General features: G+C 54.2%; 5 protein-coding genes across 5 annotated transcripts; 4 read left to right on the forward strand and 1 right to left on the reverse strand.

Annotated features, from left to right (window-relative positions):
- Positions 1-195: 195 nt before the first annotated feature.
- EKO05_0006819 (Valine--pyruvate aminotransferase) lies at positions 196-2,214 on the forward strand (the record flags this gene model as incomplete). Its single annotated transcript, XM_059636894.1, has 7 exons — positions 196-269; positions 405-846; positions 948-1,354; positions 1,540-1,840; positions 1,896-1,910; positions 1,966-2,028; positions 2,077-2,214. The coding sequence occupies 7 exons, from the start codon at positions 196-198 to the stop codon at positions 2,212-2,214; spliced, it is 1,440 nt and encodes a 479-aa protein (XP_059492877.1).
- Positions 2,215-3,386: 1,172 nt separating this feature from the next.
- EKO05_0006820 (Glucan 1,3-beta-glucosidase) lies at positions 3,387-6,324 on the forward strand (the record flags this gene model as incomplete). The annotated part of the gene is made up of 2 exons (XM_059636895.1): positions 3,387-3,641; positions 3,937-6,324. The coding sequence occupies 2 exons, from the start codon at positions 3,387-3,389 to the stop codon at positions 6,322-6,324; spliced, it is 2,643 nt and encodes an 880-aa protein (XP_059492878.1).
- Positions 6,325-6,911: 587 nt separating this feature from the next.
- Positions 6,912-9,361, forward strand: EKO05_0006821 (tRNA pseudouridine(13) synthase; the record flags this gene model as incomplete). The annotated part of the gene is made up of 2 exons (XM_038940915.2): positions 6,912-7,439; positions 7,496-9,361. 2 exons carry the CDS (start codon positions 6,912-6,914, stop codon positions 9,359-9,361), a joined length of 2,394 nt encoding a protein of 797 aa, XP_038797352.2.
- Positions 9,362-11,043: 1,682 nt separating this feature from the next.
- On the forward strand, positions 11,044-11,442 carry EKO05_0006822 (uncharacterized protein; the record flags this gene model as incomplete). Its single annotated transcript, XM_038946229.2, has 1 exon — positions 11,044-11,442. One exon carries the CDS (start codon positions 11,044-11,046, stop codon positions 11,440-11,442), a length of 399 nt encoding a protein of 132 aa, XP_038797353.2.
- A 356-nt stretch (positions 11,443-11,798) lies between these two features.
- Positions 11,799-13,565, reverse strand: EKO05_0006823 (Amidase; the record flags this gene model as incomplete). The annotated part of the gene is made up of 1 exon (XM_038946230.1): positions 11,799-13,565. The coding sequence occupies one exon, from the start codon at positions 13,563-13,565 to the stop codon at positions 11,799-11,801; it is 1,767 nt and encodes a 588-aa protein (XP_038797354.1).
- Positions 13,566-13,653: the final 88 nt, after the last annotated feature.

Raw genomic sequence — 13,653 nt, forward strand, 5'->3', positions numbered from 1 at the left:
TTTCTCACCTTGTTCTGACGGTGAGCGCCCGACACAGCGCCGCGCACCAGCCACAGCCTCCCGTAAGCGGTTGTTGACCCGTTCACAAGCAAGTCGACGCGACGCCTGTCCAGCAATCGATAGTTCTCCATCCAACAAACGCTACTCTCCCAGGCAACCAGGCTGCCAGCTGCACGAAATTCCAGAACCTTGGAAATGACAGCCTTCTCCCCGCACAACATCGCCGGGTCGGCGACCAGCACGAAGAAGCTAATCAATCTTCTGAGAGGGCACGTCAGCTCTACTCCCCACAACACCTGCCAATTGCATCTTCCCTGCACCGTGCGACACTGCGACTAGACCCTCTTTCAATATGACGCGGCCCACTATCTCGGCATTGTTCGCTGCTAACGGCAACGACACAGATGGCCGAATCACACCTTGCTGCCAACGCAGCTGCTTGATAGATCTGCCCATAAAGTGCTCACCAACAACTCCATTGCATTTCCGGCCTTGGAATACGGCCCGGATCATGGAGACCCACGTTTGCGCAAGCATCTTGCGTCGTGGTTGACGACCTTCTTCGGGCCTCAGGAGCCTATCACGGACGATCGAATAGCCATCTCGGGAGGAGCATCGCAGAACCTGGCCGTCTTACTGAACGTCTTCACTGATCCTTCGTACACTCGGAACGTGTGGTTCGTAGCGCCAGCATACCATCTTTCCTTCCGAGTGGTCCAAGATGCTGGGTTCCACGACAAGTTCCGAGCAATACCAGAAGACGACGAAGGTATAGATATTGAATACTTCAAGAATGAGATCAAGAAGGTCGAAGAGAAAGCGAATAGTCAGGGCATTTCACAACCCGTAAGCGACCTCGACCGTGAACAATTTTCGATTCAGCTTGCCTGAACCACATGTCCGAGGAATTTCCCTCGTCGCATATGAGAAGCTGACGGGACGATCAGAAACACAAACCTGCATCACGGCCCTGGGCAAAGATATACAAACACGTCATCTATGCTGTCCCCACGTTCTCAAATCCTTCGTCCAAGACAATGAGTCTCAGGCGACGAGAAGAGCTCGTACGGGTGGCGAGGGAGTACGATGCACTCGTCATCACGGACGATGTGTACGATTTCCTTCAGTGGCCAGCCAGCGTTGCATCCGAGTCCCAGGCTGTGTCTGTAGAGAAGGCTCACCTACCCCGAATCGTCGACATCGACCGCCACTTGGATGGTGGTGCTGAACGAGCGGGCGCCGATGGCTTCGGTAATGCGGTATCGAACATGAGCTTTTCCAAGATTTCCAGTCCTGGCTTGAGATGTGGCTGGTGCGAGGGCACACCAAGATTCGTGTCTGGTGTTGCAGAAGTGTAGGTCCTTACAATTTTTCTGACCCAAGACATCGTCGGGCGATCGACGATCTGCAGCCTTTTCTCCAGCGTTGGTCTGAATCTCAGATATGAGCATCTTCGGCTCGATTTGGAGCCAAGTCTCAGTGCTAGGACTGACGATGTGCTATCTCAGCCGCACTGAATACAAAGGCTAACCTCTTCAGGGGCTCCACCCACTCAGGCGGTGCACCCAGCCAGTTCACATCCAACATACTGGCTGAGACCATGGAGTCTGGTGAACTTCAACGTCATGTAAAGGAGCGACTGCAACCAGCATACGGCAAGCGGTACCGTTCGATGATCAGGGCTATCAACGACCACCTGGTACCACTTGGTGTCCGCCTGCCTCAGACAGATCGCGATATTGTCGGTGGATACTTCATTTGGCTCACTTTACCAGACGGTATGGAAGGTGGTGCTCTCGTGGAACGTGCTAGAGAAGATGAGAACGTTGTCGTTGCACAGGTAGGTACAAGTCGAGTCGTGGTCATGGGAACAGCTAATAGTAACACGTACCTAGGGTGAGCTCTTTGAGGTAAGCTGTCGAATCTTTCGTTCCATTGTTGCGGCTCACTTGCTCACACAGCCAGGTCCCCGGTGACAACATCCACCCACGCACGTGTTTCAAGAACGACATCAGAGTTTGCTTCGCAGTAAGTCTTGCTCGTCCAGTACGCTGCTCGCGACTCACGCAATTGTAGTGGGAAGACACGAATGCGCTAGTCGAAGGCGTCGAGCGCCTCGCAACTGTCATCCGTGCGATGCAACTTGAGCAGAACACTACTGGCAGCTACAAGATCCGGCTCCGAGTGGAGCAGGAGGCGAAGAACTTCTGGTAAGCGCACCAACTTAGCTGTGGTCCCGCATTCGGAAGCCATCAGAAGTACAGCGGCACGCCGATCGGAATGAACAGCACAGAGTCATCACTTGGCTTCATCGGAGTTGTCCAACGCGTGTCACGGACAGTTCTCAGAGCCTAGAGCCTCCAGCCGGTGCCTGATCGTTCGAGGCCATCACCACTACCCGCAGAGCCTGTTGGTCGACTGCCCATCCCCGCAATACCATAGCAATTTAAGAACGTATACCCAGCGACTTCTCACTGTGATTGGCATGCGCGAAATAAACAGCTTGTTAAGCATAAGTGATCTGCGCGGTCCAGCTTCCTCAAATTTATGCCGACACGCCACACCTGCTCTCAAGAGAGCGATCTTGATAACAAGCGGCACCCCAGACCCATGAAACATTTTGGCGTTTGCACTTGACCTCAACACCTTCATCAGGCACCGATTGGTCGACGTCTCCTTTCGCTCTGGATTAGGGGTCCTGCCTCATTCGTACGCAACGTGGAGAGACACGCAACCCATCCACACGTTGCACAAAGCCATGTGCACAGCCTTCGAAGCGCTACGGCGCGAAAGCGCGGGGTGGCAGGTCTTATGAGCGATGCGCAAGATCAAAGTGATGCGCGAGATGTGAAGCCACCCACCATTGAGTCGTTGGTGCATCTGATGCGGCCGAGTGACACCACCTGCAGACGCCCTGGCCCACCACTGCAGCCATTTGCAGTGCACTCCAGCACGATCTGCCGCGGCCCGTTGCGTACGAGGTGGCCCTTGGCTGGCGACCAGCGTTCACAAATGCACCGCCGAAGCGCTCGCGAAGAGGCTTTTTGCATGCAGCCACCCAGAGCCTACCGAAGGATCTACGAAGCCAATTCGAAACGTTTGTTCTGTTTCAGGCGTGGTCTCGCTTGTCCGGTTGTGGCTGCTGCACCAACCAAGCCCCTGCCGCGTCAGGTACCGGATCGCCAACCTCAGCACACTCACCGTCACTGACTGGTCCACGACAGCCTGCTGTTTCACTCGCGTAGGTGAAATCTAAACAGACAGGTCTCGTGGTCCCCGCTAGCAACAGCCCTGGGCAATCTTAAGCGTGGCGCGAGGTCACACACGGTCGCATTCCTAGCTTTGCCTCCGAAGCCCCTTACGGGCAAAGCATGCGGCTCGCGAACATGGCCACAGGGGCTCCGCATCATGAGGTGGAAGACAGTGACGAGGAGGTATTCGCTTCAGAGACAGTGCAAGACGACGATGAAGCGGCGACAACAGGGCGGTGGTATCACGCCGCGGAAGCAGGTATAAAGTGGGCATTATCGGCTGGGCATAGCGAGATGAGCACCGCAGAGCGAAGAGGTCGACCCGTCTATTCGAAACTTGAAACAAGGAGCTCTGCCGAACTTGATAGGCAAGACCCCAACGTTACTACTGTAAGTCCCTACCGTCAATGCTGGGTACTTATACAATGCTGCTCTCCCACCTTCTTCACCTCTCCACGCAGGCGCATTGTCAGCTCGCAGCATTGTGTTGCTTCCACTTCAATTCTTATTGTTCTTCATCATTCTTTTATTGAAGAACACTATTCATATATTTTTCGCTTCTGTCACATCCGTTGCTGCGCAACTCTTACACATATCCACCATACCCACCTTCTCTCCATTCCTGAGCCAACCTCAGATCACTGCCACGCGTCTTTTGCAGGTCAACTGACAAAGAAACTCGTAGCCTTCGCGCTCACTTCGATCTTTCCGACTACCAAAAAACAAATCTCACATAGCCATCATGGTGGCGTTCAGCGTTGGTGCGCTCCTATTGGCGCTGCGCGTCTTTAGCGCCGCCGCTCCCTCCACAGCTGCTCCTGTCGCGGCCCCAGCACCACAAGCATCGCAGGCCGCTGCCTCTGGGTACTGGCTTGCCGACATCAAGCGTCAGGGTGTAGCTCCCTACAATGCGAACAAGGACGCCTACAAGGTTTTCCGTAACGTCAAGGATTACGGCGCCAAGGGTGATGGCACCACCGATGATACAGAGGCCATCAATAAAGCTGTCTCCGACGGTGCCCGCTGCGGCAAGGGCTGCGACTCTTCTACCACTACACCGGCTATTGTCTACTTCCCTAGCGGTGTTTACGCGGTGTCAGCTCCTCTGATCCAATACTATTACACCCAGTTTGTCGGTGACATCAACAACCTCCCAACCCTCAAAGCCACCGCTGCTTTCGAGGGCATGGCTGTGATTGATGCAGATCCCTACGAAAACGACGGTTCCAACTGGTTCACAAACCAGAACAACTTCTATCGTCAGGTCCGTAACTTCGTAATCGATATCTCAGCGGCCAAGGCCACGGCTGGTATCCACTGGCAAGTCTCCCAGGCCACCTCGCTCCAGAACATCGTCTTCGAGATGGCCAAGGGCGAGGCTGGTGCCAACCAGAAGGGTATCTTCCAAGACAACGGCTCCGGTGGTTTCATGACCGACCTTGTATTCAACGGTGGCGGCATCGGTGCTTTCCTTGGGTCTCAGCAGTTTACCTCTCGCAACATGACCTTCAACGACTGCGGCACTGCCATCTACATGAACTGGAACTGGCTATGGACCATGAAGAGCATCTTCATCAACAACTGCAAGGTCGGTCTCGACATGGCCAACAGCCCCTCAAATCAGACCGTTGGCTCTGTTCTCATGCTTGACAGCAAGCTTGTCAACACTCCCGTTGGTGTCAACACTTCCTTTACTCAGGACAGCATCCCCACCACTGGTGGCACCCTCATTCTTGAGAACGTCGACTTCACTGGTTCCGAATCAGCCGTTATTGGCGCCGCTGGCAACGTCATTGTTAAGGGTGGCAGCAAGGTCGAGGCCTGGGCTCAGGGTAACGCTATGGCTGCTGGCTCCGCTCAAGGTCGTGTCCAGGGTGACATCACCAACAGTCCGCAACGCCCTCAGGTCCTTATGGGCGATAACGGTTGGTTCGAGCGCAGCAAACCGCAGTATGGCGATGTCGATGTCTCCAAGTTTGTCAGCCTCAAGTCCAAGGGCGCTAAGGGTGACGGTTCCACCGACGACACTGCCGCTATCCAGTCTGCCATCGATGGCCTCCAAGACGGCGAGATCCTTTACGTTGACCACGGTGCTTATGTCATCACCAAGACCGTTGTCATCCCCGCCGAGAAGAACGTCAAGATTCAGGGTGAGGTCTACCCTATGTTCTTCATCTCTGGCGAGTTCTTCGGCAACATGGACGACCCCAAGCCCGGTTTCCAGGTCGGCGCCAAGTCCGGTGACAAGGGTACTTTCGAGATGAACGACGCCATCATCGGTACTCAGGGCCCCGCTCCCGGTGGTATCCTGATGGAGTGGAACATCAACGCCGAAGCTGGCAAGGCTGGTCTCTGGGATGTCCACTTCCGTGTTGGTGGCTACGAAGGCACCAAGCTTCAGTCCTCCAACTGCGCCAAGAACCCCAACGCTACTCACGATGCCAACCCTGCCTGCATCGGCTCTTTCATGCAGCTCCACATCACCAAGCAATCCAACGGTTACTTCGAGAATGTTTGGCTGTGGACTGCTGACCACGAGCTCGACCAGGCCGATCACGGCCAGATCGACATCTACAACGGTCGCGGCATGATTGTCGAGTCCCAGGGCCCTGTCTGGCTTGTCGGTACCGCTTCCGAGCACTCTCAGATGTCTCAGTACCACTTCCAGGGCGCAAAGGACATCTGGTACGGTGCCATCCAGACCGAGACCCCTTACTACCAGCCCAACCCCAAGGCCAACGTGCCTTTCACCAAGAACGACAAGTACTTCGACCCTGACTTCTCTGAGGGTTCCACGTCTGCCTGGGCTGTTCGAGTCATCGACAGCTCCAGCATCTGGAACTACGGCGCGGGTACCTACTCGTTCTTCAGCAACTACGATCAAGTTTGTGTCACGGGCCAGAACTGCCAGGAGCACATCAACGAAATCACAAACTCTTCCAACGTCAACTGGTTCGGTCTGTCGTCCAAGGCTTCCGTCAACATGATTACCTCCAACGGCAAGGGTCTGGTCAAGGATGCCGACAACCGCAGCAACTTCTGCTCTACACTCGCCATCTTTGCGCAGCCGTAGATTGTTGTTGGTGTTTGTACTGTTTGAGTAGTCGTTTTCTTCGTTCCCACTACTATGGGCCTTCTTTGAGCATAGCTACCTTGATCTGTGTACTTTTACCACTCGCCGAAAGCGATAGAAAGGCACGATAGCGATGGTTAGCTGAGCATATTATATACCCTGGGCTGGAGTTTGAATTGATAGTATACATAAGAGGATCTGAATTGATCTGAGTCCTGAACACATACCTCTCCTGCAACCATTTTTGATGACTTTTGGTGGTGATGGCGGACGGCATTTTTTTGGTTGTCGCTCTAACGAGAATGTCTGGTGGTCTTGACAGGTTCGTAGCAAGGACTTCGAACAATTGAAAACAGTCGTAGTCTTCCCATTCACCATGGTCTTGTACGTCGTCTGCAAAGGCATCCTGAGTGCCTCTCTAGATTTGGAGAGAACATCAGCTTGTGACTAGGTGTTCGAGAGAACGGGAAGTTGTACGCGAAGCCGTGCGCGCGAAAAACTTCCCCACTACAGCTCTCAACTCGCGCTCTTCAGAACATATGCGACCACGCACCAGCCCTCACAGCTCACTTTCTACAGCATCAGAGATGTCAGACGAACGTGAAAACGATGCGCGACCCGCAAAGCGCGCACGTCTCGACGACAGCGCCGCCCACACACCCTCCGCTGCTGCGACATCACAGGCCGCACCTGGCTCGGCATTGAACGCGCCGTCGCAGATTGAGACCGATTACGACCGTGAAGTGCGTGCGGGAATTACAGAGTACATATGTCCGGACAACCTGGGCTTCACAGGCACATTGAAGCAGAGATACACCGACTTCTTGGTCAACGAAATTGGGCTTGATGGGCAGGTGCTGCATTTGAAGAGCACACAGGTGGAGAAGAAGCAAAAACAACCCAGGACGGAGGAGGATGTTAAGCCTGCAGCGCCGGCTGAGGTGAAGGAGGAGAAGATTGCGATTGTGGAGGACGACGGCGAAGCTGTTACACCTGTTGCGCCGAAGGAAGAGAAGCCTGCAGAAGCTGAACAACCTGCCAAGGCTGAGGAGACGAACGACGGGGAGGAGACTTTTGCGATTGCGAGTGCGCCGAAGAAGGAGGTAAAAGAAGAGGTATGTACAAAGCTGAGAGGAATCGTTGCGCTGAGTGCTGACACCCCACCCCGTAGCTACCTGAAGAGGATGTGAAATTGCTCCACTCCATCTTCGGCGAAGACACAACGAACCAGATCCTAGCTCTCGTGCAAAGCATACGGAACCGCGAACAAGCCAAAGCAAGGACCTTCAAGGCCGTCACATCACCACCCATACTTGACAAAGAAGTCCGCACCAACGCACACAAATCGCTTCGTCGCATATTTCCAAATCTGCTCGAGACATCCATGGAGCACGACCAGTCGATAAGGATCAAGGCCAACCCTCCAGCGGAGCGTAAAAGCAAAGGCGGGAGAGGAGACAGGGCAAACGGAGATCAGGGCAAGCACAGAGGTGGCCAGCTGGTCTGGGAAGAGCTTGGTGGAGAGTACTTGCACTTTTCTCTGTACAAGGAGAACAAGGACACAATGGAGGTTGTTGGCTTCCTCGGCAGCAAGCTCAACAGCGGCGCGAAAGCGTTCGCATTTGCAGGCACCAAGGATAGGCGTGCATGCACCGTCCAGCGTCTTTGCGTCAAGCGTCAGACTGCTGAACGCATAGCCGGCTTCAACCGCGCGCTGTTCAATGCTGCGGTCGGAGATTTCGAGTACCGCCAGAACGATCTGAAGCTGGGTGACTTGATGGGCAACGAGTTCACCATCACGCTCCGAGACTGCAAGTTCCAGAACGAGGAGGGTATGAATGCTGTGCAAAGACAGGTGTACGCCAACGAGGTGGTGGGGAAAGCCATCAAGGACTTCTCTGAGAAGGGCTTTATCAACTACTATGGTCTCCAGCGCTTTGGATCCTTCGCGGCTAGCACAGATCAAGTCGGTCGCAAGATGCTGCAGGACGACCTGAAGGGTGCTGTTGACGATCTTCTGAACTACAGCGAGGTAGCACTTGCAGCAGCAGAAGGCACCAGCGACTCCAACGTGCTCGTCTCCCAAGACGATCGCAATCGCGCCAGAGCGCTCCACCTCTGGCGTACCGAAGGCAAAGGTCCTGCAGCTTTGGAACTGCTCCCGCGCAAATTCACCGCCGAACGAAACATAATCCAGCACCTTGGCTCCCGCAACAGCAAGTCTGGGCGCCACGACCGCAAAACAGATTGGCAAGGTGCCTTGATGACCATCCCCCGCACCCTGCGTCTTATGTACGTCCATGCCTACCAGTCCCTTGTATGGAATGCCGTAGCCGGCAAACGCTGGGCTACACACGGCGACAAAGTGGTAGAGGGCGACCTTGTCCTCGTCAACGAACACGTCGACAAGAAAGCCAACACCTCATCCGCCGACAATGGCGTCATCGACCAAGATGGCGAGTTCATCATCAACCCATCCGGCACCGAGAACGCAAACGCCGCAACCGAGGACTTCGAGCGCGCCCGCGCACTCACCAAGGCCGAGGCCGAGAGCGGACAGTATACCGTGTACGACATTGTGCTGCCCCAACCAGGCTTCGACGTCGAGTACCCCAAGAACGCCATCGGCGACTTCTACAAGGAATTCATGGGCAGCGAGCGCGGCGGCGGTCTCGATCCGCACAACATGCGCAGGTCCTGGAGGGAAGTCAGTCTGAGCGGTGGGTACAGAAAGTTCCTGGCTAGGCCGCTGAGTCCGCTTGGCTTCGAGGTGCACAGCTACACGAAGGAGGACCAGCAGTTTGTGGAGACGGATTTGGATAAGATTAAGAAGGCGAGGGGCAATGTGAAGAAAGACGGAGAGCGGGAGAGCGGCGATGTCCAGATGCAGGATAGCGAGAAGGAGGAGGATAAGAAGATTGCTGTTGTGATTAAGCTGCAGTTGGGGAGTAGCCAGTATGCTACCATGGCGCTGCGGGAGCTGATGAAGGCTGGTGGCGTTCAAGCGTATAAGCCTGAGTTTATGGGCGGTCGCTAGATCAATCTGACGGCTTCTTACATTCCAAGCAGCGGACCTTTGTGGCCAATATTCTGTTCCCTCGCCTTGCAGTCGTGAGTGACTGTCAAAGATACGAGGTACGACCCAGGATGAATTGTCACGACGAAGATGCGGAGATGGCCTTGCGTTAGGGATCGATGCCTGCTGTATCTTACCTTGCTTGCAGCTGGTCCCGGAATAGCGAAAGAGGGTGATGCCGATAATATATTCACTGGCGGGGACTGTTTGTGTTCATACTAGAAGACGGCTGCTGCGCTGTTGGGACATATGAGAATGAGCATGGAGGGTGGAGCTATGCAAAATGCCGGCCGGGTACACCAAGTCGTAGCAAGACACTTACCTTCCGAACAGGTGCAAACGACATCTGCAGTGGGCAACAAGATCGGACATGGGGCTTCCTGCCGCTAGCTCAGCAACCGAATATAGCGTAGCAGTTCGCTTCTTCACCCCACCGTCTTCTCTTGTACACTTCTGGTGCGCCAAAGATGTTATCTATGGATTCGTTGTGCAACCATGCACTACACTGCGCTCGATGCATCAAGAAACGAAATCAAGCTATTGCGTCTCGAGCCCTCTTCGAATCGACGGAGAAAGATTGTCTGTCGCTTTAGTATCGTATCACTGAATGCCCGAGATCAACTCTCCGAGCATGAGCCCTTATCCTACGCGTGGGACGTTGCAGTGTTTGACCGCTCTATCGATTTGAAAGGAGCCCATTTCCCAATTACAGCGAACCTTCACCTAGCCCCTCGAGCTCTTCAATATGCAGATCAGAGACGCATATTTTGTATCGACGCCATCTGTATCGACCAACAAATTGTAAAGGAACGATCCCATCAGGTCTCAAGAATGAACGATATATACTCTCGAGCTTCAACGTGGTCGTATGGCTCGGCGGGCCTCGAACGGAGGCTGTGTTCGCTTTCGTGTTCCTCGCTGAATTTGGGCACCCCGGCACCGAGCGTCCACCGCCGCCTCATACGGAGCGCAATGTCGAGCAAACAGCAATGTCAGTGTGATCTTTCAAGACCAGATCGTGATTGACTCATATAGAGACGGTTCAGGAATGGATCCTTGCTGGGTCCTCGACTTTTCAAAGCGGCCAGTACATGCTCAAGGGAGCGGTGCTTCTTCGCTGTCTGGAACATGGTCGCCAGCACGTGAAAAGTACTGACTGTTGCTACATGAGATTAAAATCAGACTTTCTCTTCAATCTGGCAGATTCGCTTCAGCCCATGTTCGCTCTGGATTCGGTAGGGCAGTCCTAGGCTGGAGAAGACTTCTCATATAGTCTCGGCTTCCTTAGAATGCGACAGGCAGCCGACCTACGCGGCAAAGTCTACGTTGTATTAGCTTTAGCAGCAGATCCGATATGCCGGCTTACTACGAGCCGATTACAACCTTCCTGTAGAAGAGGTGTATGAGCAGCTCACGGTAGCGCTCATCAAGCGTACAGGGCATTTTGATATCCTCAGCCACTTCGCCCCCAACCAGCCGCAGAATCTTGACGTGCCATCGTTTGTTCCTCAACGGACGATCGCAAGACTAGAGCGTACTGCAACGAGCTTCTGGATGAGATGTTCAAGATTGCCCAGTCCGTTGAGGAAGAGTGTTACCACCATCGTCAGCGACAGACAAGGAAAGAAGCTTTCTGGCTCACCATGTGCGCCGGCCTTGAGGACTCCTCAGACCGGGCCACCTCTATCAGCGAGCGTCGCTTCGACCACTTTCGATACTTCCAAAGTTGGGAAGACTGGTTCAGAGGACCGCGAACGTCTTATCAGACCTTGGATCTCCAGCTTCGCAGCGTCACGGAGTGCATTTCTTCGGTGAGCAGGGGCGGAACCTTCATCACTACAGAACAAGGTCGCATGAGCTGGGCTCCTGAGAATAGTGTGCTGGGAGATGTTGTTGCTGTTCTGACTGGGGGCCGGGTGCAGATTGTGCTTAGACCACACGGTGGGCATTACTATGTCGTGGGTGGCGCTTACTTGCATGGCATCATGGACGGCGAAGCAATAGAAGAGACACGCGACCTCGAGTATCTGGAACTGCACTAAGCGTCCGTTGTAGAACAGCTTTAGTATGAGTGTGCGCTATTCTAAAGTTCTAGGAGGCACTCCAAGTGGCTCTGCAAAAGCAATATAAGCTTGTGATTATTTAGAAGACTTCGAACCCTCTTGTCCATCTGGCTCTTTTGGAATGTTCTGCTGACGGTCTCTTGACTATGCTGTAAGATCCAGATTTGGAAATGCTATCTCCAAGCTGTTCTGCGACATGGCCGCCTCCCAAGCAGGTGGTGCTGAGAAATAACGACCAAGTTGACGAGACAGAGAGATGTGCAGCAGTTTTCAGTCATTCATTAAGAAACCAGTTTCATGGTCCGCAGCAAACAAGTTCTCGGAAACGGGTTGACTCACAGATTCCGAACGGGTATGTTCCTTTCCAAATACCCATACCAGTTCGGCAGCGTCCTCTTCGGCAGACCCTCGGTACTAAGCTGCAAGTCCTCAATCGCGCTCGCCCACTTCAGCAGCGTGCCCTCGCTCCACGCGGTGCCCATCAGCGCCAGTCCAAACGGCATGCCAGTGCTCGAATGCGCGCCGGCCGGGATCGTAACCACGGGATACCCGGCCTGTGCCGCCAGCTGGTACGTCTGGCCCACATCTGGAGGAACAAGCAACGCGTCGACAGGCCGTCCGCTGTTCGCAAGTGCGGCATCGATGCCGTCTTTACGTGTGCTCCGTTGTGTGAACGCGAGGGCTTGGTAGTACGTCTCGTCCATGATGCCCTTTGTGTCCAGCGAGGCGAGGAAGCCGTCCTGGCCAGAGTAGAACGCTGGGATTCCCCGTGGCCAGGGGTGTCCGCCTTCTGTGCCGTCGTTTGCGTAGTTGTACGCTACGATGTCTTCCAGAGAGCGGATTTCGGTGTTTTCAAGCTCCGAGAGGTAGGCTTTGATGTTGTTGTAGAAGTCTACTTTGACTACTGTGTATTCGGATTCGTTGGGATATCCGCGCGTCGTTCCGAAGTCCCAGTTCCAGCCATTGGGTGATATGGTTTGCTCTCGACTGGGTATTTCGGTATTGTTAACGATCGTGGCTCCTGCAGCCTCGATTGCGGAGATGATGGACATGAGCTGTGTTTGTTGTTCTTCGTCGGCATAGACCCAGAAGCTCTCCCATGGTATGCCAAACGTAGCGTTTTGAAGCGCCGCTTTGTTGGTCAAATACTGCATATACCCTCCAGGGGGAGTTTTGCCTTGTTGGGCAGAGGTGTAGTTGTCGCGTGGATCGATGCCATGTATCGCATCGAAAGCATATGCGGCGTCGCGGACTGTTCGACCAAACGTGCCCACGGTATCCTGGTGAATGCTTTCAGGCACGACACCAGCTCGCGATGTCAAACCGACGGTTGGCTTAATTCCTACCAGTGCATTCCTCTCCGCAGGATTGATGACACTACCGTCGGTCTCTGTGCCTAACGCAAACGGGGCGATATTCGCTGCCACGGCTGCTGCACTGCCCGAGCTGCTTCCACCAGGATTCAGTGTGAGATTGTATGGGCTTCTCGCTTGACCCCCTCTTGGTGAGTAGCCCTCAGAGTAGTTGTTCGATCGCATGTCAGCCCACTCTGACAGAGTTGCTTTGCCCATCAGAAGAGCGCCTGCCTGTCGCAGCTTTGCGACCACATGGGCGTCTCTTGGCACAACGTTTCCCAACAGCATCCAGCTTCCTGCTGTTGTCTCCATTTGGTCTTTCGTTGCGATGTTGTCTTTGATGATGAAAGGTATGCCGTGCAGCGGTCCGCGCACATAGCCAGCCGTTCGTTCGGCATCTAGCGCAACAGCGATGTCCTCTGCGTCCGGATTGAGCTCGATGATGGAATTTGTGTACTCGTCCACTTGTCGAACACGCCGCAGACAGCAACGCAGCAGTTGCACAGAAGTGAGCGTCCCGTCGCGCATATGACCAGATAGCTGATCTATAGTCGCTTCCTCAAGCGTGATGCCCTGACACTTGGGCATGGGAAACAAGGCTGGAGTGCCTTCAGCATGTTGGGGCGGGAAGTAGTATGGGTAAGGCTGTTGAAGTGGATCGACATTGGATATACTTGACGCGTTCTGGAGCGCCCCGGTGCGTAAGACAAAGCTTAAGGCAACGAAGCCAGCGATCCCGTGATACATGACGGTATACAAGTTGAACAACTGAGAGAATAACAAGAGAACAACACCAGCCAATAATGCGGCTGTACTTGTAACTGCATGCGTATGT

This window comes from Ascochyta rabiei, chromosome 11 (genome assembly GCF_004011695.2).
Source record: "Ascochyta rabiei chromosome 11, complete sequence".
Taxonomy (NCBI): domain Eukaryota; kingdom Fungi; phylum Ascomycota; class Dothideomycetes; order Pleosporales; family Didymellaceae; genus Ascochyta; species Ascochyta rabiei.